The sequence below is a fragment of the Dermochelys coriacea genome, chromosome 7, assembly GCF_009764565.3.
Source record: "Dermochelys coriacea isolate rDerCor1 chromosome 7, rDerCor1.pri.v4, whole genome shotgun sequence".
NCBI lineage: Eukaryota > Metazoa > Chordata > Testudines > Dermochelyidae > Dermochelys > Dermochelys coriacea.
Genome location: NC_050074.1, coordinates 31,965,955 through 31,988,415, shown reverse-complemented (window position 1 = coordinate 31,988,415; position 22,461 = coordinate 31,965,955). Strand labels below are relative to the sequence as shown.

Sequence of the window (22,461 nt, the reverse complement as noted above, 5' to 3'; positions counted from 1 at the left end):
GTCTTGATTCCCAGTCTCAACTGTGTTCTAATCTATTTGCTTCTCAGAGCTGGGAATATGTCCTAGAAGTCCTGACTTCCGCTCCCACACTCCGCTAATCATTCAACCTCACTGAGTCAGGACTAGACCTGTAGCTCCATTGGAGTCAATGGGGCCACATCCCCAGTTGATGTAAATCAGCCATAGCTCCACTGGAATCAATAGAACATATCCTCAGCTGCTGTAAATCAGTGTCACTCCATTGGCAACAGTAGGGCCAGATTCCCAGCTGGTGTAAATTGGGCAAAGCTTCTTTGGAGTAAAGGGCCAGCTGCCCAGCTGGTGTAAAGGGGCATCACTCCACTGAAGTCAGTGGAGCTATGCCCATTTACACCAGCAAAGGATATGGTCCAAACTTTCTGTCCCATCCGGGATAGGATCTATATTGAAGATCATTTTAGGGCTAAAAGAATGAACCCTTCAGCAAATACAGAGCCATAATGGGAGTCATCCATTGGAGAGGTGGTGATACAGTGGGCAGGAGATGAATGGGTCATCCCAGACCACCTCCTTAACAGGAGTCGGCATTTATTAGGCAGCATGAGTGTTCTGTTTACGCCCCATGGAAACAGAAGTGATGGTAATTGAAGTTGTTTTAAACATTTCCTCTGACCCAAGGGCTCCGGTATTCAGGTATGTGAAAAATGGCCATGGGCCTCTCTACAATGGGAGCTGAATGAAACACATTCCATCCACAGCCATTAGATTTTATAGGGTGAGTTTTCCATAAAATACAGCTGTTTATGGGATTTGGGTTGGGAACTAATTTATTGTCAGATGGCAGGAGGTCGAGTGTTAACCAGCTGTGGTGGACAGGGAGGGAGCCTTCTAACAGTGCTGACCTGTGTATTTGTTGCGAGTGTGTGTGAACGGGAGTGTGTGAGAACGTCTGCCTGAGTGAATGAGTTTGTATGTGTGAGCATATGTGTGAGGGTGTGAATGGGACTGAGTGTATGCATGAGTGTGAACATGCACATGAGTCAGTGTGCGGGTATATATGAATTTGAGTATCCGACTGTGTATGCAGTCGGGTGTGTGTGAGAGAGATACTTCAAAGATTGAGGAATCTGCCATTTATTTGTTGTGACTCCCCTGCAACTTCTCTCTGCTCTGTAGCACTGCATAGACCCAGGCCCTGTGAGTGTACTGCTGTGTACAGAAACATGGGTGACACTTTGAGCAGAGGACTACCTAACTCAAGGGCCCTCCTCTTGCATCACACCATCAGGCTTCCTGCAGCATTGCTGGCCCCATTGTCTGCAGAAGAATCTTCTCCTTTTGATCTTCATTCTTTAGGTCTCTGGCCCTTTTCCTTTAAAAAAAAGAGAGAGAGAGACAGATAAATATTGAGCCAGAACCTCAGCTGTTGTGATTGACCTAGGGCTATTGACTTCAGTGGAGCTATGTCCGATTTTCACCAGCTGGGGATCTGGCCCATTGAGTCCAACTGAGCGACACCTATTTACACCACCTGGGAACCTGGCCCCATTCACTTCAGTGGCACTACAGCCAGTTTACACCGGCTGGGGATATGGAAGTGTTGACTCCAGTTGAGCTCTGGCTTATTTACCCACCCTAACTGAGACCAAGACTCCATTGGGCCAGGTGCTGGACAGACAAGCAATAGGAGACAGTCCTGTCCTAAGGATCTTATGATCTAAAAAAGGAAGAATAGACAAAGAGGGGAGGGGAAAACAGAAGCAACAGAGTGACAGGAGTGAAACCCAGTCTCCTGACTCCCAGTCCAGCACTAGCCCGTGCTGCTGCTACGGTGGGAGGTGTCAGTTCTTTTCTTGCTATAGTGTAGTTATATTGAATCCAAGGCAGTTTCTTCCCATTTATACGAGAGAGAAGGCTCAGATGAACTAACTGTGGGAGAAGACACAATCAAAATGAAGTGAAAGCAGACTAACCCTCTCCTCCACTTCTTCTATGGTGTCAGGCAATGGCACATTGAGGGTCTCTGGCAGGAATATAGACAGCAATGCCTGAGATTATAGGAGCTGTCCCATATTATAATTGGTGGGAGGTATGGGAAATATTCCCCCGTCACCCTTACCACCGGAGCTACTATGCCGCCCACGCGAGCCATGGTGCTTCCGAGCCCCATGCCGGTCTGTCTGCAAGTGTAGAAAACAACCTTTAAAAAAAATCATAAAATCATGATAATATTGGACTGATTCTGCAAAAGACCAGATTCAATCTGCCCATGGACTTTTTACTCCCCTTGGTCTGCTCAGAAATGGCCTTTGATCAGAGCCATCTTTCCTTATTTCTACAGCCAGTTAGGAACTTCCCCTCAACAGGAATGCAGTTTTCTGCAAAACGAATTTTTCTGTGGGGAAAAAGGTCACATTTTTGCCAATTTTTTTTTAAATTTCTGTCAGGGTGGGGAGGGATCAAAACTAAATGTTTTGGGTTGACTCTAATCTTTGAGGCTGTCCCCAACCTGAGGTCAGGACTCACTGTGACAGGAAGGCTGGTGCTGTACTATAGGATTATAGTCCGTAAATACCTAGGTGGGGAGAAGTTATCTTCTAGTAGAGATGCATCCTTTGAGGCAGAGGTGGGCAAACTATGGCCCACGGGACCATCCTGCCTGGCCCCTGAGCTCCCGCCGGGGAGGCTAGCCCCCAGCCCCTCCCCCGCGGTTCCCCCTCACCCGCAGGTACGCCGCCCGCACGGGCTTGCACCCGCCCACCTCCCAGGCTTTCCAATAAGCTTTTCCTGCCACTCTGAGCAGCGTGGTAAGAGGGTGGGGGAGGGGTTGGATAAGGGGCAGGGGAGTTCCGGGGGGGGCAGTCAGGGGACAGGGGGTGGTTGGATGGGGGCGAGGGCGGTCAGGAGACAGAGAGCAGGGAAGGTTTGGATAGGGGGTGGGGTCTCGGGGGGGCGATTAGGGCAGGGGGTTACCAGGAGGGGGCGGTCAGGGGACAAGGAGCGGGGGGGTGGATGGGTCGGGAGTTCTGAGGGGGGGCAGTCAGGGCGTAGGAAGTGGGAGGGGGCCAGGCTGTTTGGGGAGGCACAGCCTTCCCTACCCGGCCCTCCATACCATTCCGCAACCCCGATGTGGCCCTCAGGCCAAAGGTTTGACCACCCCTGCTTTGAGGCATCAGAAAAAGGGCAAATGAGAGTTATAAGGGTTTGGGAGTGGAGCTAGACCAATTCAAACTGGAAACAAGGTGCACATTTTTAGAAAGTTTTGAAAATGGGACTTAGGTAATTCAGGAAAATGTTACTTTTAGGCCTAAGAATAGAACTGAGGGAAAAATTTTCCACTGGAACAGTTTTCTGTAGGAAATGCTGATTCAACGAAATTGAATATTTCATGGGGACCATAATGATTTGGTCAAAATTTTCAATGAGAAATGATTAAACATTTCATTTCAGTGAGGGTCAAAGGCTTTGTTGTTTTTCTTTTTGTCCTGGTGGAGCCTTGGGATCCCAAGGATGGGAACAGGAGAAGACTTTACATTGGGGGTGGGGGAGGGCGAAGGTTGATCGGTTCACCTATTTCCATCCCCCGGCCAATGGAACGGAAAGAAACCTCGTACCCCCCAGACATATGGAAAGTGCAGGGCTCGGAAATATTGAACTGGACTTTATCAAAATGCTTCAATAGGGACTTACTGAAATGATAAGTGATTTATCACTTTGACTATTATATTAATCAATAAGATGAAATTCAATAAAGACAGTACAAAGTACTAGTGTCAATGGGACAAGGCCTGCCTTATAGCACCCCATGCTGCTTGAGTGTGGTGCTGCAAGCACTCCCTGCCTCAGTTTTCTCCTCCTCTGGCTTTCCTGTCTCTCCTGGGGGTTCTCATGGCTCAGCCCTCTGGCTGGCTCACTCAGAATTTCGGTTGTCCCTTGGAGTAACAAAAGTTCAAACACAATCAAAGTTCTTTGTCCCCACTTCAACTCCCCTTCAGCTCACCCATCAGGCTTAGTTCCCAATCCTTTCTGGGTTACCCTTCAGTCTCTGTCTTTGGCTGTGGGACACAGCCCTGACTCCTTCCCTGGAAACTTTCACAATCTCCTTCAGACTCTTGCTCAGGGCCTTCCACAGAGTCCTTCCAACATCTGACCAGGACCAGCTAAGGCAGGGGGTTAGCTAAATGGGCGCAGGTGTGGCTGAGCTCAATTACCCTGAAAGGGCAGGCAAGCTGTGACAACTGCATGTAAGAAGGGAAAAAAATCAAAAGCACAAATACAAAATGAATGAATAGCTGGCTAGGTGGTCGTACTGCTGAAAAGATCTGAGGGTTATAGTGGATCACACTTTGAATGTGCGTCAACAGTGACATGATGTTGTGAAAAAGGTCAATGTAATTCTGGGATGTATTAATAAGACTGTTGTATGTAAGAAACAGGAGGTAATCTTTCCACTCTACTCGGTACTGGTGATGCCTCAGCTGGAGTCCTGTGTCTTGGAGAGAGTCCAGAGGAGAGCAACAAAAACAATCAGCAGTTTAAAAATCCTGACCTATGAGGAAAGGTGGATAGAACTGGGCATGTTTAGCCTAGAGAAGACTGGAGGCATGGGACAGGGGAAAACACATAAGTCTTCAAATATGTAAATAGTTGTTATAAAGAGGATGATCAATTGTTCTCCATGTCCACCAAGGTTAGGACGACAAGGAATCAGTGTAGTTTGCAGCATGGGAGATTCAGGTTGGGTTTTAGGAGAAAACTTTCAAACTCTAAGGATAGGAACAGGTTACCAAGGGAGGTTGTGGAATCCCCATTCTTCATGCATTTTTAAGAACAGTTAGACAAATACCTGTCAGGAGTAGTGTAGGTATACTTAATCCTGCCTCAGCATGGGGGGATAGACTAGATCACCTCTTGAGGACCCTTTCAGCTCTACAATTTCTGTGATTAGATGGTTTATATAATATAATGTTATATAATAATTGAAATGATAAATCAGTTACTGTTTTCATAAGTCCTTATTGAAATGTTTCATAGAGTTTAAGGCCTGAAGGGACCAGTAGATCTTCTAGTCTGACCTCTGGTTTAACATGAGCTGTTAAATTTCACCCAGTTACCCCTGTGTTTAACCCAATAGCCTGGGTTTCAATAAGGTTGTTCAGATATTTCTGAAATGAAATTTTTTGGAATTTTCATCTTGCAAGAAATTTTGAAATGTTGAAATTTCCTTTGGAATGGAAATTCGGAGCTCTGGTTCCAGCTGTGGCTGAGGAGCACTGTCATTCCGAGCTCCGACCCCCCTGACTTGAGTTAAGCATTGGGTAGATTTTCATCTAATGCAGAAATAGATGAGTTGCTGCAGTAGGTACCTGATGACTGTTGGGTACAGCTCACCGGTGTAGAGGTACAAACAGTTAAAGGAAGAGGCTAAGCATCCTTTCCCAAGCACTTGCCAGGGATGTACGTAAGGCCTTCAGCTCTTGTGGGGGACATAAAAGGATGAGAGTTAGTGGTCAGTGCTGGTAGCAGTCACGAGTGGGTCAGTTGCTGAAACAGTCCTGGCTAAGGCTGATCATTCAGTGCCTATATACAATATGTATCCGAGAATACAGCCAGAGTAACACTATGATCTATAAAGAGATGTCTACATTAGGGATGGTGAGAAATTTTCCATCAAAACTGTTTTTTTGATGGAAAATTGGGGTTTTCAACTAACGAAGTTTTCAAAGCCTCCTGCAGACAATATCAATTTTTTGTATGTCAAAAATCAACACCTGAAAGTTGAAATATTTTTGATGGCTATCGTAGTGCCACATGGGAGTTGTAGTTCAGTTGCCCACTTGTCCCCATTCCTTTGTGGGCCTGGCTCCCTCACTGGACAACACCTCCCATGATACTCCTGTTCTGCTCCTGAGGAGATCACTCCCTCTGCCATTTCAAGTGGATGTGGGGCCATAGGTTGGGGTTGGGCTTGGGGGTCAAGGCCAGGTCATGCAGGTGGTGGGTTGTGGAGGGGAGGCATAGTTGGGAGGAGGCAAGGCCATTGTGTAAGTTTTGTCTATGTGGGCAACGGGCAAGGCCATGGAGAGGGCTTTGGCTGTGGGAGTGGGGTTCAGCCAAAGATGCAGGGCCATGGGGTGGGGTTGGATTGTAGGGGTAGGGTCATGAGTCAGGAGAGGCCCTGGGTGGGGTATTAGGTCAGGGGAGGTCTCTGGGAGTATGGCCTTAGGGGTAAATTTGGGCTATGATGGCTGTGGCCCAGGGGAGATCATCTTGGGAGTAGGCTGTCCCATGTTATGGTATGACTAGAGTCCCAGGTCATCTTAATTCATCCCCATCCCTCCCCTGGCTGTTGCACCCTGAATGCCCACCTCGTGGCACAAATATGTTGGCCAGGATCGCCAGCCCTGCCAAGATGACGGAAGCTGCCTGGGTGAAGCGCCGGCCGATGAAACTCATCCCGATGGCAGCGCCCAGCTTGGCTGGGATGTCAATGGAGCCAAAAGCCACCTGGATGAGATAAATGTTGAAGCCGAAGTGCTGCAGGTCCATGGCCAAGCCATAGAAGGCAAAGCTGGTGGCAAACCTGTGAATGGTCATTGGAGGGGGGATGTAAATATAAAGTAGGGCCAGATTTATCCCTGATGTAACTAACTCTGATGGGAAAAGGGACAGGGGGATCTTGACTGGCCACATGTTTTTACCTCCAATGAATCATGGTGCAGCATTGGGGTCTGAACTGACTCTGAGGAGAGGGTGCCCTCTACTGAGCCCCCCACCCCTCTCCCTGTAGCACAGCACCCCCTAGTGCTGCACTGGGGCCTCGGCGTTAGAAAGAAAGAATAGAGCACACCTACCAGACACTAGATATGCAGCAGGATATCCTGCGTACATTGGGTGTGCGGATCAAACTATACAACGTATAGGAAGATCGTGCCAAGGCCATTTCCTTCTTCATGTTGGATTTCAAGACCTAGGGAGAAGAGACAGTAGGAAAAATAATTCTGGTGTATTATCCTGCTGCATCCTCCTCATTGTGCTCAGCACATCTGATACGCTCTATTGGAGAAAATGAGGCCAGATCCCCAGCTGGTATAAACCAGCTGTTGTGCCATTGAAGTCAATTGACAATGAAGCTGAGGATCTGGCGCATAGGATGTAGCAGAAATATGCGGTGAGGGGAGGCAAAGGTGGGCAGTGCGAATGATTAGAGCTCTGGAGAGACTCCCATGAGACTGAAAGGATTGGGAATGTTTACCACAGCAAGAGGGGACCTGATAAAGGGCCACAGAATAATGGATAGGATAAAGAATAGTCTGCCAGGTTTGAGATAGGATGAGAGCCCAAAGTCCTGAATCCCAGTTCCTAGCTCTAACCAGTAGGCTTCACTCCCCTCCCAAAGTTGGGAATGGAACCCAGAAATTCTGCTTCCCAGCCTCCTCCAGCTCTAACCACTAAACCCTGCTCTTCTCCCAGAGGCTGGAATGGGACTCCATGCTAGCTACTATCAGAGACAGGATACTGGGTTACACAGATCACTGGTCTCTCTAATCTAGTCAGGCAATTCCTGTGACCATCACTCCCCAAGGCCCAGGAGCTGTTTTAAAATGTTTGCACCATTCCATTTAGAGGAAACAAAAGCAGACCAGGAATGTGGGTAAGCTCAGCACAGAAGAAAACATACAACCAATCCTACATCCCCCTCTACTGACCATCCGAGAGCTATCGCTTGGCTACAGGAGCTGGCACAATACTGAAGTGATCCAAACGTGGACTCAAGAGAAATGCAGAACACAGAGACTTTCCAGATTTTTTTAAATATGTTCATCCAGTTACATATGAACATAGATATAGATAGAGGGGTATGTATGCAGATAGATTGGATCACTTCATCCACCACTGAAATGCTCTGGGTTGAAAAGCAGAAGCTGTTTAACAGCTCATAATAATGCAACTCAACCTTAGGACAGAAGATGAAGATAATATGACTTCGGTAGGTTTTCCTGGGGCATTAGTCCTCTGATAATTTGGTCCGAAATGTTAAAGGTGAAATTCTCCCTTGTGCTCTACCTAGAAGCCACCGAAGTCCCTCTTTTTACCCTTACACAATAGTGAGGGCAGCTTTATCCTTAGGGTAACTAACCCCATTGGGAAAAGGGCCCTGTGACCTTAACTGACCACATATTTCCACCTCCAGTGAATCATGGTGGGTCACTGGGGTCAGCACTGATTGAGAAGGGACAGCGCCTCCTGCTGAGCCCCCCATCCTGCTACCTGTAACACAGTGTTCCCTAGCATTGCACTGGGGCATCAGGGCTAGCATGGATTCCAAGGAGAGAATGCCCCCTACTCAGCCCCCAACCTCGTAAGCCATTGTCTTAACATAGTAGAACTGTTAGTATTGAAACACTCTGCAATCTGTTGTGAAATACAAGTAGCATAGTTTGTACCCAAAGGCATTTGTGTCCCTGAGTTAACCATTGTCTTAGAATGCCACAGAATCATGCAGGGATTCTGTTTATCTTTGAGAAATAAGCAGTTGAGATCATGAAAGGGCAGGAATTAATCTTAGTTCAGTTCATTGGCGTGAGCATTAGAATTCTTATTAGTGCTAAGACCTCACAGTCACATCTTTCTGTACAGCTTAATAGGTTTATTTTTGCAAATGAAACTGCTTCTTTTCTGCAGGTCAGAATCATGGGACTTTACAGGGCGTATAATGACAATGATTTTCAGGTTGGAAAAACAACAGATACTTGTACTTTGGAATGAATTAGAAATCAGAATTCAGGCACAAAAGGCGAACAAATTTCTAATCTGATTTTGATCCCTGGACTAGGGCCAGAATTTAAGCATCATGGGAAGCATGCTAGATTTATATCATCCATATATTAAATTAATGTCAGCAAACATACCAGATCAGTAAGTGTGGTTATTCAGATGACATTGAGGGTTTGTATTTGAATGTGGCTAGAGGGGCTCAATGTCTGGCTAGATGATCTGGTGGTCTCTTGTTTTGGCCTTAAAATCTATGAATGATGATTTGAGGGCTGGAAAGAATGCCGTAGAGTGAACGACTGAAGGAGCTCAATCTCTTTATTTTATCAGAAAGAAGATCAAGAGGTGACTTGATTACAGTGTATAAGTACCTTCCTGGGAAGAAAATATCAAGTATTAAAGGACTCTAGAGAAAGTGAAAGGCAGACCAAGAACCAATGGCTGGAAGCTGAAGCCAGACAAATTCAAATTAGAAATAAAGCACAAATGTTTAACAGGGAAGGTGACTAATCATTGAAACAAACTCTCAAGAGAAGTGGTGCATTCACTATTTCTTGGTGTCATTAAGTCCAGATTGGCTGCCTAACTTGAAGATGCTTTAATCAAACACAAGTTACAGGGCTCAATACAGTAATAACTGGGTGAAATTCTATGGCCTGTGTTGTGCAGGAGGTCAAAGTAATGTTCTAATGACCTTAAAATCTATGGGTCCATGGACCAGCTCCTCAGCTGATATAAATGGACATAGATCCATTAGCTATACTGATTTACATTAGCTGAGGACCTGGCTGCCGAAGCCTAAATGGATTGGATGACAAAGTTTGAAGGGTGTATTCTGCTCTCAGTTGCACCAGTGTAAATTTGGAATAACTCTTTTGACTCTGGATTACAGCAGGTAAACAAAAACATCATCTGGCCCACAGTGTATTGCAGAATCTCCAACACTCCTCCCAAGGTGAAATTCATTCCTGTGCAGCACAAAACTTATGTACCAGTTGTTACATTTAAGTCCTTAAAAACATAGTTTAGATGAGATTTAAGTGCTGCACAGATCTTGTGCTAACTCAGAGGTGAATTTCACTTTTTAATATAATCTGTGCATAGCTGTCAAATGTTGTGCAGCTCCACATTGAAATTTTATGTCTGTTATTTAAATGCCAGGGTGATGTTTATCCCCATGCACCTCCTCTTGGGACAAATTTCAAGGTGGATTGTCTTGTTCACTCTCTCTCTACTAGGTAAGATTTGACCTGAGCCAATGGCATGCATGAGAAAGCTGCCAAAGAGCTGGGTGGGAAACAGTTTTCCCATCCTAGGAAAATTTTGGAGATCTCAAATTTTTCTGATCCCAAATCAATATGAGAAGACAGCCTCGAAAATTTGCACAAATTAACAGTATGAAAAAAATTTCAGTTGAGTCAATTGAAACATTGTTTGACATTTTCAAAACTTTTTTTTCAATTTTGACTTTTTTTTCTATTTACATTTTTAAACTATAATTAGCAAAAAATTTTGAAACTGAAAATATTGAATTTTTCTTTTAAAAAATGTTTGAAATGGGAATTTTGAAACTTTTTTCCAAAAACTTTTCAAATGAGAAATTTGTTTGATTTTCCAACAAAAATAAGTTTAGTTGGAAAATTGCTGACCAGTTCTATTTCTAAATGCATGAGTATCATGCAATAATGCATGAATAGATCTGGACAGAAAATGTGGAAGTTTTTTCCCATGGAAAATTTCAAATTTTCAGTGAAAATTCAAATACTGAAACAGACTAGAAATGCAAATATTTCTGTTTGGGAATCCTGCCATGGTGCATCATGGGAGTTGTAATTAAGGTGTCTCATCGCCCATTCTCCTCTACAGGCCAGGATCCCTGGTTAGACTATATATCCCATGATACACCATCTTGGAGAGATGAGGTGGTATATCCTGGATACTTCTGACCCTAGCGCATCATGCAGTTCAGAGGGCGAGCTGAAAGCCTATACATCACTTAAGTGTTCCTTCTACACATCCTCAGGGGTTCCATCATTTTTGCACATAAGATATGATTATCTGAGGTTTCCTTTGATGGTCCAAGAATTCCATTAATCTCTTTACCTCAGTATTGAGCTTGTCTCCTTCTTCTTTTTTTCTATTTATCTGAGCAACTTTCTTAAGCACCTGCACTGCTCGGTCCGGTTTTCCTGATAGAACCAGCCAGCGAGCGGACTCTGCAAACCACCTGCAAAATGAGCAGCAATGCCAAGAAACAATGGAGTGCTTTCTTCTTTCCAGTTGGGTTCTCTTTGTAGGAATTTGTGGCTCATGGGAATTAGGGACACGGAAACCTGGGTAGAGCTAAGAGCTTGTAGGGCAGATTCTAAGGAGAAGTTATACGTTGCAAACACAGAGGAACTCCACCAAGTTGTTGTTGTTTCCATTATAGTAGGACCTAAAGCTCCCAGATGAGTTTGAGCCTCTACAGTACTAGCCCTTGAACATATGCATTTTCTGCACTGACAGGTACAAATGACTGCCTTGGATCCAAAGACAGTCACAGACTTTGGTAATGGGGGCACTAGGCTGTGTAACAGATCACAGTTAAATCAGATGGGAATACAGACTAAAGTGGAGCTTATTTCAGCTCAGCCCAATGAGTATCGGACTGTCAGTGTATGCTTCCTGCAGCCCCCATGCTTGAGCCCTGTGTCTAAGAGTGAGATCAGAATCTAGCCCTCTGAACCTATCAACAAGCCGCGATGCACTTACCAGGAGTAGAGAAAGAAGATGAAGAAGGGCATTGATGCAGTGAATTGTAACCAGCGCCAGTCCGGGAGGGCATATGCCAAGCCTGCAAGAACAATCTGCCCAATGGTAGCGCAATATCCCACCACTGTGCCGGCTATGGTCCGTACATTGGTTGGCACCCACTCAACAACTGGAAAGGAAGGCACCCAGGCCAGAGGGGTTAATACTAGAGCTGGGCGAAATGTTTTGGACACATAGTTTATTTGCTGAAAAATGCAGGTTCAGGTTGACCCAAACTATTTGCAAATTCAGTTTGAGTTCAGCAAATAGCTTTGTGCCCTGTCCCGCCCTGCCAAAAATATTTTTTTCTGAAAAAGTCAAAATGTTTTAAAGACAGATTTATTTGGGCATAAGCTTTCATGGGTAAAACCCCACTTCTTCAGATGCATGGAGTGAAAATTACAGATGCAGGCATTATATAATGACACATGAAGGGAAGGGAGTTACCTCACAAGTGGAGAACCAGCGTTGACAGGGTCAATTCGATCAGGGTGGAAGTAGTCCACTCCCAATAATAGATGAGGAGGTGTCAATTCCAGGAGAGGCAAAGCTGCTTTTATAATGAGCCAGCCACTCCCAGTCCCTATTCAAGCCCAAATTAATGGTGTTAAATTTGCAAATGAATTTTAGTTCTGCTGTTTCTCTTTGAAGTCTGTTTCTGAAGTTTTTTTGTTCAAGTATAGCTACTTTTAAATCTGTTATAGAATGTCCAGGAAGATTGAAGTGTTCTCCTACCGGCTTTTGTATGTTACCATTCCTGATGGCTGATTTGTGTCTATTTATTCTTTTACATAGGGACTGTCTGGTTTGGCTAATGTACATGGCAGAGGGGCATTGCTGGCACATGATGGCATATATAACATTAGTAGACGTGCAGGTGAATGAGCCTTTGATGGTGTGGCTGATGTGGTTGGGTCCTCTGATGGTGTTGCTAGAGTAGATATGGGGACAAAGTAGGCAACGAGGTTTGCTACAGGGATTGGTTCCTGGGTTAGTGTTTCTGTGGTGTGGTGTGTAGTTGCTGGTGAGTATTTGCTTCAGGTTGGGGGGGCTGTCTGTAAGCGAGGACTGGCCTGTCTCACAAGGTCTGGCAGAGAGAGGGATCGTTTTCCAGGATAGGTTGTAGATCATTGATAATATGTTGGAGAGGTTTTAGCTGGGGGCTGAAGGTGACGGCTAGTGGCATTCTGTTATTTTCCTTGTTGGGCCTATCCTGTAGTAGGGAATTTCTGGGTACCCGTCTCGCTCTATCAGTCTGTTTCCTCACTTCCCCAGGTGGGTATTGTAGTTTTAAGAATGCTTGATAAAGACCTTGTAGGTGTTTGTCTCTGTCTGAGGGATTGTGCTCCATGAAAGCTTGTGCTCAAATAAATCTGTTAGTCTTTAAGGTGCTACCAGACTCCTGTTGTTTTTGTGTATACAGACTAACACAGCTACCCCCTGATACTCGAAATGTTTTGTTTCAGCTCTTTGTTTTAAAACAATGTTTTGTTTAGAAATTTAGCTAGATTTATTTTTAAAAAGCCTCAACATGTGTAATAAAAATCCAGAAATGCTCAAAAAGAAAAGCTAAATAGCTCCCACCTCCCAAAAAGATTTGTTTTCAGTGGAACAAAGTATTTCATTTGATCCAAAATGAATTTTTGTTTTTCATTTCGGTGAGAAAAACAGAAAAATTTCTATTTTGGGTCAATCTGAAACAATGTAAACAAATTTTTTTGAACCAAACAATCAATTATTCCTACATCTCTAGTTAATATGCTGCACAAGTGAACATGTTTTGGAGGCATGTGGGAATGTTTCTGTGGGCATGGATTAAGATCTCAGTGGTGCCATTTAATCGGTGAGGGGCTTTAACCCCTTCGGGGTTAAAAATGATGCTGAGCTATGAATGTGAGGCAGCGGTGGCCAGTGGTTAAGGTACTAGACGGGTATTTAAGGCACTGGTGTTCCATTCCTGGATCTGCCATGGAATTTCTCCATGAACTTGGGCAAGACGCTTTCTGTTTCCTCTATTCCTTATTTGTATTTTAGTAGTGCTTAGGTTATGTCTACACTATACAGGTTTTAGCGACATGGCTGTGTCGCCACAGCCATGCTGCTAAAAGTTGCTCAGTGCAGCTGCTGTTTGTTGGTTCTCTTGCCAATAAAAAGCTTCTATCCCCAATGAGCGGCGTTTGTGTTGTCATCAGGAGAGTGCTCCTGCCAGCAATGTGCTGTTCACACTGATGCTTGTTGTGGCAAAACTTGTCTTTCTGGGGGGAAGAGAAGGTAACACCTCTGAAAGACAAAAGTTTTGTTGTTCAATTGCCAGTGTAAACATAGCCTTAGGAATCATGCACCAGAACCCCATTGTGCTAGGCGCTGTATACTCCCAGAACAAAGAGATGAGTTTAAAATATAAGACACAAGACAACAGAATGATGCAGAAAGACAGATGGGGAGAACACCAAGAAACAATGAGACCAGTTAGCACAGTAGGCAATGGTCTCACTACCCTTTGTCTCCCACTCCACTTTCTCATCCTTGTGTATTTTAAAGCTCTTCAAGACAGGGACTATTGCTCACTATGTGACTGGACTGGGCCCAGCACAATGGATGCCCTGATCTTGACTGGGGTCTGTGCAGCACCAGGCACAGTGCAGGCCCAAGTCTCAGTCAGGGTCTGTCAGCACCCAGCACAATGGGGGCCCTGATCTTGGGGTCTGTTTAGTGCCTGGCAGAATGGGGCCCCAGTTTCAGTCAGAACTTCGAGGTGCTACCATAACAATTACTGTTTTAGCACCATTAATATTAGAAAGGACTGTCTCAAATCCTCACCCACAATTCCGAAACAAACTTTTTTTAATATGTCCTTAATTGAAAAGTATTATTATTGTAATCCAGTGATGCTACAATGCTGGGCTCCCTCTGAGACACCCTCCTGACTCAGGCTGAATATAAGCAGAAGTGATGCATGCAAACACAGGGATAAATATTTGTATGCTGGGGCCAGATCAAAACTAACAAGAGCAGGAAAACAGCATCCAAAAATGAAAAGCAGACATTTGAGGGAAGGGATGGCTACAAAGCAATGCTGGGAGTCCTGTCTAACAATGGACCATTAGCCTGTGTAACTCACTGTCATAAGATTACCTTGAGGCTGAGACCTTAGCAGCATTCAAAAGAGGAATCGGACATTTGTCTGGAAAACAAGAACACTGAGAATCCCAAATGAAAAAAAGTAGGTTACTTAGGAACCATCTATTGTTCTGTGTTTGTGCAGCACCTAGCACAATGGGGTGCTGGTCCATGAGTGGGGCTTCTATGTGCTTCTGCAATATGAATAATAGTAACCAGGGTCCTAGAATACACAATTATAATGTGATCTGTTCTGAGCAGGTATAGAGAAAACAGTGATAAAAATACCAGCTCCTAATCTGCATTTGCCATTGTTAGCTCGGGTGCTAAAAGAAAAGTGCGGGATTGTTAGATCATTCACACTGCATACCAGGGGCGTGTCTTGCCTTCTGGCTGGGCTGGGTCATGAAAAGTGGGACAGCAGCTTCACAGCTCTCCCAGTTAATGAGGGCTGCCGGGGCTTGAGAGGTAGGTTCACCTCTCAGGGGGACTCAAGTGAGCTGGGTTCAGTTCCTGGCTCTGGCACATGATCCCTGTGTGATGGTGGGAAAATCAAACCCCTCTGAGCCTCAATCTATAAAATGGGGACAATAATTCTTCCTTTGTCTATTATAAGCTCTTTGGGGCCAGGACAGTCTCACTATGTGCACATGTAACCTAGAGCTGTGTGCATGGGTCTCTATAGGCTGAGCTAAAGAACTCATTAGCTTGGAGGTTCTCTGGGTCAGTTCCCAGCCCCAAGTCACTAAGATGGTGGCTGTTTGTTAAGCGGGACTCTGTGGCTGGAGCAGAGTTATATCCTCTGTGCAGCAGACACAAAGAGGGAGGTAGACATCCAGTGCCTCACACAATGGGGACCAGATCTCAGGGCTTCTAGATGCTTCTGTAATATTAATACTGCACACACTGTAATGAGCCCCTGATTTTACTTAGTGCCTCTGGGTGCTACTGTAATACTACTAATAACCTGTCCAATGTAATGTGGCCCTGATCTCCGTAAGGGCCTGTAGGTGCTACTGTAATATTACTAATATGCACGCTATACTGGGTCATCAAGGTGCTACTGTAATACTGTTAATTATGCAAACACCAGAATGGGGCTTCTAGGTGCTACTGTAATACCAGAAATAATGTGCACGCTATGTTGGGGTCTCCTAGGAGCAACTGTAATGCGAGTAGTTATAACAAGGGCTAATTTTCCCAGGTTAAAAACAAGGAGCATTGGAAGAAGGTCCCTTACCCAGTGACATACAGTTGAGAACGATCCCAGAAAGGGCCATCCCGACAAGGAAGCGGAAGATGCAGTATGCGGTGAAATTGGGCGAGAAGGCGGTGCAGGTACCCGAGACAGCCATCTGCAGGTAAGACCAGCTCAGGAGAGCTTTCCGCCCGAACCTGTGGCACAGGAAAGCATGTTGATAGCTGTGCTGGGTCTGCTGAATGATAGAATCCTGTATATGCAGAGCCACAGAGCCCTGTGGATAGGTGGGACAGCACTGATGCGATCGCACCTGGCAATCTGCATTCAGTCCTGGGCACGTGGATACAGATGATCTATTTTATCTAATCTAATCTAATCTAATCTAATCTCTGTGTGTTCTGACATAGCCTGTAAGGTGTTCAGGGGAGAGCAAGCACAAATGACCAGGGCTCTGGAGGGACTGACCCACAAGGCAAGGCTATAAATGAGTTAATTGCGGCTAAGCAATGACTACAAGGAGACATGGATCAGCATCTCAAGTGCAGGGGAAAGGGTAAACCTCAAGCATTGAGAGGAGTTGCTTTCCAAGGGCTACTGCAGCATTGAAATCAATGGGAGTCGTGCCTTTGACTTCAATGGGCACATGATCAGGCAAGGAGAGGGAATGCAACTAGAAGTAAGAGGATGAACAAAAGCAAAGGAAAACGTAGCAACTGCCAGGCCATGGGTCAGATCCTCAGCTGGTATAAATGGGCTTCATCCAATGGTCGTTGAATACAATAGAAAAATGCTTATTGGCACCAATGAGTGGTGCCGATTTACACCAGCTAGGGATCTGACCCCACTGACTCCAGGGGAGTGATGCTGATTTACACCAGCTATGCATCTGGACACATTAGGCTATTAGACTCTGGGATTATTCTACCCCAGCATCCACATCCCCACATTCCTCATCTCTGAAATCAAAATTTAAACATTCAGTTCACTGCCTGAACTTTTGCCCCTAGCCCCAGCAGATACCATTCACCCCATGGCTGCTGCTTTCTGTGCCCCTGCAGCTGCTCTCAGAGCGGGGAGAAGGAAGAGCCTTGCAAAGACCCACCTGTCCGCTAAGCTTCCAAACAGAAGCGCTCCCACCAGCACCCCAGCCATGTAGATTGACTGAGCCATCTGTCCAAGCGTCCGCAGGTTACACACCAGGTCCCACTGCAGGCCAGGGAGGAAAGGTGGTCAAGACATTGTCATAACAAGCTGCTCATACCCACGCAAGGAGAAAACAGCCAATGCTATGGATGGGGGGGAGTATTTAATTTAGCAGACAAAGATATAATGGAGAGCTAGGGTGGCTGGTGACTAGGGGCTCAGGGGAATTATCCCCAGCAGTTATGTAAGACTGTATTAGGCAGTCGATGGACTTCAGGGTGCAGTACTGCTTGCTACCAGTGGGAGGTGGACTGTCTCAGGCTGCAGGACTGTAGGTAGCAACAGGAGGAGGCATAGAGCCAGGGGCTATGAGAGCTGTTGCCTGTGCTCCTGCAGCCCCACCAATAGCTTTGAGCACCAGAAACCTTGAAGCAGAGGAAAGATGGCCTAGTGATAATGTGCTGGCCTGGGACTCAAGAGAGCTGGGTTCGGGTGTGGGCTCTCCTGCTGTGTGATCTTGGGTAAGTTGTTTCCCCTCCCACCCATTGTCTTTTAGATTGTTGGCTCTTCAGGGCAGGGACTGTTTCTCTCTCTGTGTCTGTGCATTGCCTGGCACAATGGGGGCTCCCATCTCAGTCAGGGTCTGTGCAGTACCTGGCACAAGGGGGCCCTGAACTCAGTCATGGTCTGTGAAGCGCCTGGCACAATAGGGGCCCTGATCTTAGTTGGGGTCTCTAGGCACTACAGACAATTTAATAAAAATAATGATTTTATTGGCACCAGGATTTGGCCATTTGCATTTGGTAAATAAGGTTACATTTCAAATAAAATTAATCCCTGCTTTGTATTTATATTTTTTTTAAAATTGCAAGTAAATATTTAACTAACCAACAATCTGGGAATTGTCAAGGGCAGAGAACTTTCTCTGTGTGCAGTCCTGCAGCTCAGCATTGGTTAAACAAGCAAACAGTACTTTGCTGTGTCAGTGGATTTGTTAAGGGGGTGGCTCACAGCTTGTATGAGGTCACATGTGTGAGTGATATAACTACTGGTGGATATTTAAATAAATCACCATCTCAGTACTGGGTATTTATTATTCTGCAGCTGCATGGTGTGGCCTAGTGGTTAGTGCAGAGCACTGAGGGTCATAATTCCAAGATGTGGAATTATGTGTATTGGTTAAAGCAGGGACTGGGCATAAGGACTCCTGGGTTTTAGTCCCAGGGGTCTTGTGGAGGAGTGGGGTCTAGTAGGGTAGAGCGGGGGGCTGGGAGTCAGGATTGCTGGGTTCTATCCACAGCTGTGGGAGGGGAATGGGGTCTAGTGGGTAAAACAGAGACTGGGCATCAGGTTTTCTGGGTTCTGCTCCTGGCGCTTGGAAGCAGAGTGTTCTAGTGCTTGGAGCACTAAGCCTGGCATTCCTGGGTTCTCTGACAGCTTTTGTGATTGTAGGGGTTCCAGGAGCAGGACTGAAAGCCTAGGACTCCTGGATTCTGTAGCCAGCTCTATGGTTGACATAACTGTGACCTTGGGCAAGTCACTTCACCTCCCTGTGCCTCGGTTTCCCCATCTGTAAAATTGAGATAATGGTACTACTACATACTTCACTCATAGCAATGGATGCAAGTTTGTAAAGCTCTTTGAATAAAGGGAAGAGCTGAGTTTTATTATATCCAGCTACAGCCATCTCTTGCCATCTGGCAAACAGTTACCAGAATCCCCTTTTACAATCTGAATGTTCCTTCCCAGGACAGATTGTCAGCACATAATAGGAGCAGAGACGGCATGGAGACCTACAGTGTTTCATCATATATGACATTATTATTTTCTGTTCTAGCAGCAGGTAGAAGCTCCAGCAACATGCAAATGCAGTAAAAGATAGCCCCCACTCTGAAGGGTTTACATTCCAAATAGACACAGGTGAGAGAAAGGAAGAATTATCCATGTTTTACTTATATGGGAATGTGAGGGACAGAGAGATGAAGAGATTGCTGGGTGCAGACCTAGTCACCCCATCTCACAAAGGATATTACAGAACTAAAAGGGGTTCATTGGAGGACAACAAGAATGACCAAGACCCTGAGAGATTGAAAGGACTGGGATCATTTACCTTGCAAAGGAGATGAATTAGAGGCGACAGGATAAAAGCCTATAAAACAACAAGTGGGAGAGAGGCAGCAGATCAGGAGCATCTGTTCTTCCTGTCTCATAACAAGGGGATGTTCAATGCAATTAAAAGATGGGAGTTCAAAACTGATGAGAGGAAATACACTTTTTCACATGATGTGGGATTAGCCTGTGGAACTCACTGCCACATGAAGTCATTGAGGGGAAGAAGTTAATAAAATTGAAAGAGGGATTAGATATTTATATGGATATCAAAAACATCCAGAGTAATCATAACAGCCACAACAAGGCTTCTGGGAGGGATATTAAACCTGGTACTTCAGGGCTTGAGCCAATCTCCAACTACTAAAGATCAGGATGCGGCCTATGTATGGGACAGGTTATCTCACATGGGGTTACTGCAGGGTTCTTAAACCTGTCTCTGAAGCATCTGGTGCTGGCCATTGTCCAAGACTGGAGACTTGGCTGAATGGACCTTGGGAATGATCCAGCTGGGCAAATCCCATAATTTGCATAAGGTCACAGAGTAGGAATGGTTCAGAGACAGGAACTGAACCCAAGTCACAGTTCACTGGCTGGACCACACTTCCTCCTGCTCCAGTGCAGTCATATGTAAATATTGATCAATAACACCCAAGCAATGCAGGATTTCTCTGAGCAGCGGTGAGTGCTTTAGGCCCTTCCTTACCTCCATAATGATGGTGTTGGTGAAGATGCTCTTGTCATAGGTCCACCCATCCGTGCATGGCTCTGTTTCCATCTCTGTCCCATTTGCGACGGTGGCGTTGGGATTTAGGAGCTGCCACTGGGCGGTGACGAACCGGCGACACTTCTCCGGCTCCCAGTCTCCATCCATTGGGATGGAGACCCTCAAGAGATCTTTGGTGCTCAGTCTTTGAGTCACGTTTGTACCACCTGTGCTGTTGGCAGCTACACGAATCTGGCAGTGATGTCCTGGAACAGCAGCAGAAAAATTCTGCAGGAGGTTATGAGAGGCTGTCATTAAAACAGGGATAACAAGTAAAGTGACATGGATGATTTGAAAGCGGCCCATGCCGCCAATGCTGTCTAGGAGTTCGGCAAAAGTCATGCTGAACAGATCCACCGTTAACTCGCCTCCTGAGGACTTAAATGAATTTCACAAACAGAGCTGCATTTGGAAAGGGTACCTCCTACAAAAGTTCCAGCTCTCTTAGAGATCTGTCAAAGCACGACAGCTACAGCCAGACGCTTCCTACAGGAGAAAAGCAAAACTTGGACGGCTGCATGGGAAAGTTTAGTCTCATTGTCTCAGAAGAAAGTTCCCTTTAAATTCTTGCCTACAACATTGAAACCGCTATCAATCTGGCATCCACCCAAAGAGCTGGGGTCTCAGCAGGGATACCAGTCTGTTGGAAGAAGATCTGAGCAACCTGTGGTGTGAACTTGGATCACCTCAGTTGGACTGTTTCATTCTGGGATGCTGGAAACTGTGCGTGTGTAGTGGTGGTAATGGGGGTGGGGGGACTAATATATATATTTATATATTTAGCCTTAGGAAACTAATTGGGTTAAATGGGTGCGTGTGTGGGTTATGTAAGCCGTAATCATCTTACTTGGGTTAAAATTCTACCCTGGGTTTGAAGGATTAGCTTGAAGGGAAAGGGAGACAAAATCTACTGATCCAGTAAACGTGGGACAAAGGGCCGTGTTAGGAAGGCATTAGGCCTCCAGTACACAAGGGCACCAAGCCTGCTTTGTACTGGTTGATTATTATTGGCATTACTGTTAGAGGCTCCAACTAAGATTATTGTTCCGTTGTATCAGGCACTGCACAGCCCCCGACCGAGATCAGGGCCCCCATTGTGCTGGGGACTGCATAGACCCCAACTTAGATCCAGGTCCCCGTGTGCTGGGTGCTGCAAAGACACTGATCTAGATCAGGGCCCAGTGTACTAGATGCTGTACAGATTCTGAATAAGAGCAGGGTCCTATTGTGCTGGGTGCTGAAAAGATGACTCATGGGAGCAAATCCCGAGCTGCAGTAAATCAAAAAAGTAACAGATTTTTTAGATAAAGGAAATGCAGTGGATCTAATTTACCTAGATTTCAGTAAGGCATTTGATACCGTGCCACATGGGGAATTATTAGTTAAGTTGGAGAAGATGGGGATCAATGTGAACATCAAAAGGTGGATAAGGAATTGGTTAAAGGGGAGACTGCAACGGGTCCTACTGAAAGGAGAACTGTCAGGTTGGAGGGAGGTTACCAGTGGAGTTCCTCAGGGATCGGTTTTGGGACCAATCTTATTTAATCTTTTTATTACTGACCTTGGCACAAAAAGTGGGAGTGTGCTAATAAAGTTTGCAGATGATATAAAGCTGGGAGGTATTGCCAATTCAGAGAAGGATCGGGATATTATACAGGAGGATCTGGATGACCTTGTAAACTGGAGTAATAGTAATAGGATTAAATTTAATAGTGAGAAGTGTAAGGTTATGCATTTAGGGATTAATAAAAAGAATTTTAGTTATAAGTTGGGGACGCATCAATTAGAAGTAACGGAAGAGGAGAAGGACCTTGGAGTATTGGTTGATCATAGGATGACTATGAGCTGCCAATGTGATATGGCTGTGAAAAAAGCTAATGCGGTTTTGGGATGCATCAGGAAAGGCATTTCCAGTAGGGATAAGGAGGTTTTAGTACCATTATACAAGGCACTGGTGAGACCTCACCTAGAATACTGTGTGCAGTTCTGGTCTCCCATGTTTAAAAAGGATGACTTCAAACTGGAGCAGGTACAGAGAAGGGCTACTAGGATGATCCGAGGAATGGAAAACTTGTCTTATGAAAGGAGACTTAAGGAGCTTGGCTTGTTTAGCCTAACTAAAAGAAGGTTGAGGGGAGATATGATTGCTCTCTATAAATATATCAGAGAGATAAATACAGGAGAGGGAGAGGAATTATTTCAGCTCAGCACCAATGTGGACACAAGAACAAATGGGTATAAACTGGCCACCAGGAAGTTTAGACTTGAAATTAGATGAAGGTTTCTAACCATCAGAGGAGTGAAGTTTTGGAATAGCCTTCCAAGGGAAGCAGTGGGGGCAAAAGATCTATCTGGTTTTAAGATTCTACTCGATAAGTTTATGGAGGAGATGGTATGATGGGATAATGGGATTTTGGTAAGTAATTGATCTTTAAATATTCAGAGTAAATAGGACTAATCCCCTGAGATGGGATATTAGATGGATGGGATCTGAGTTACCCAGGAAAGAATTTTCTGTAGTATTTGGCTGGTGAATCTTGCCCATATGCTCAGGGTTTAGCTGATCGCCATATTT

The 22,461-nt window shown here is 45.3% G+C and overlaps 1 protein-coding gene across 1 annotated transcript; it reads right to left on the bottom strand.

Annotated features, from left to right (window-relative positions):
- Positions 1-1,324: 1,324 nt before the first annotated feature.
- On the bottom strand, positions 1,325-20,426 carry LOC119858972 (solute carrier family 22 member 6-A-like). Its single transcript, XM_038410578.2, is given in 13 exon segments — positions 1,325-1,351; positions 1,953-2,012; positions 2,014-2,052; positions 2,054-2,159; positions 5,346-5,425; positions 5,427-5,455; positions 6,348-6,562; positions 6,834-6,949; positions 10,858-10,981; positions 11,509-11,677; positions 15,908-16,062; positions 16,971-17,074; positions 19,827-20,426. Coding segments are annotated over 13 exon segments (1,626 nt in total). The 5' UTR covers positions 20,229-20,426.
- Between the last annotated feature and the right edge of the window lie 2,035 nt (positions 20,427-22,461).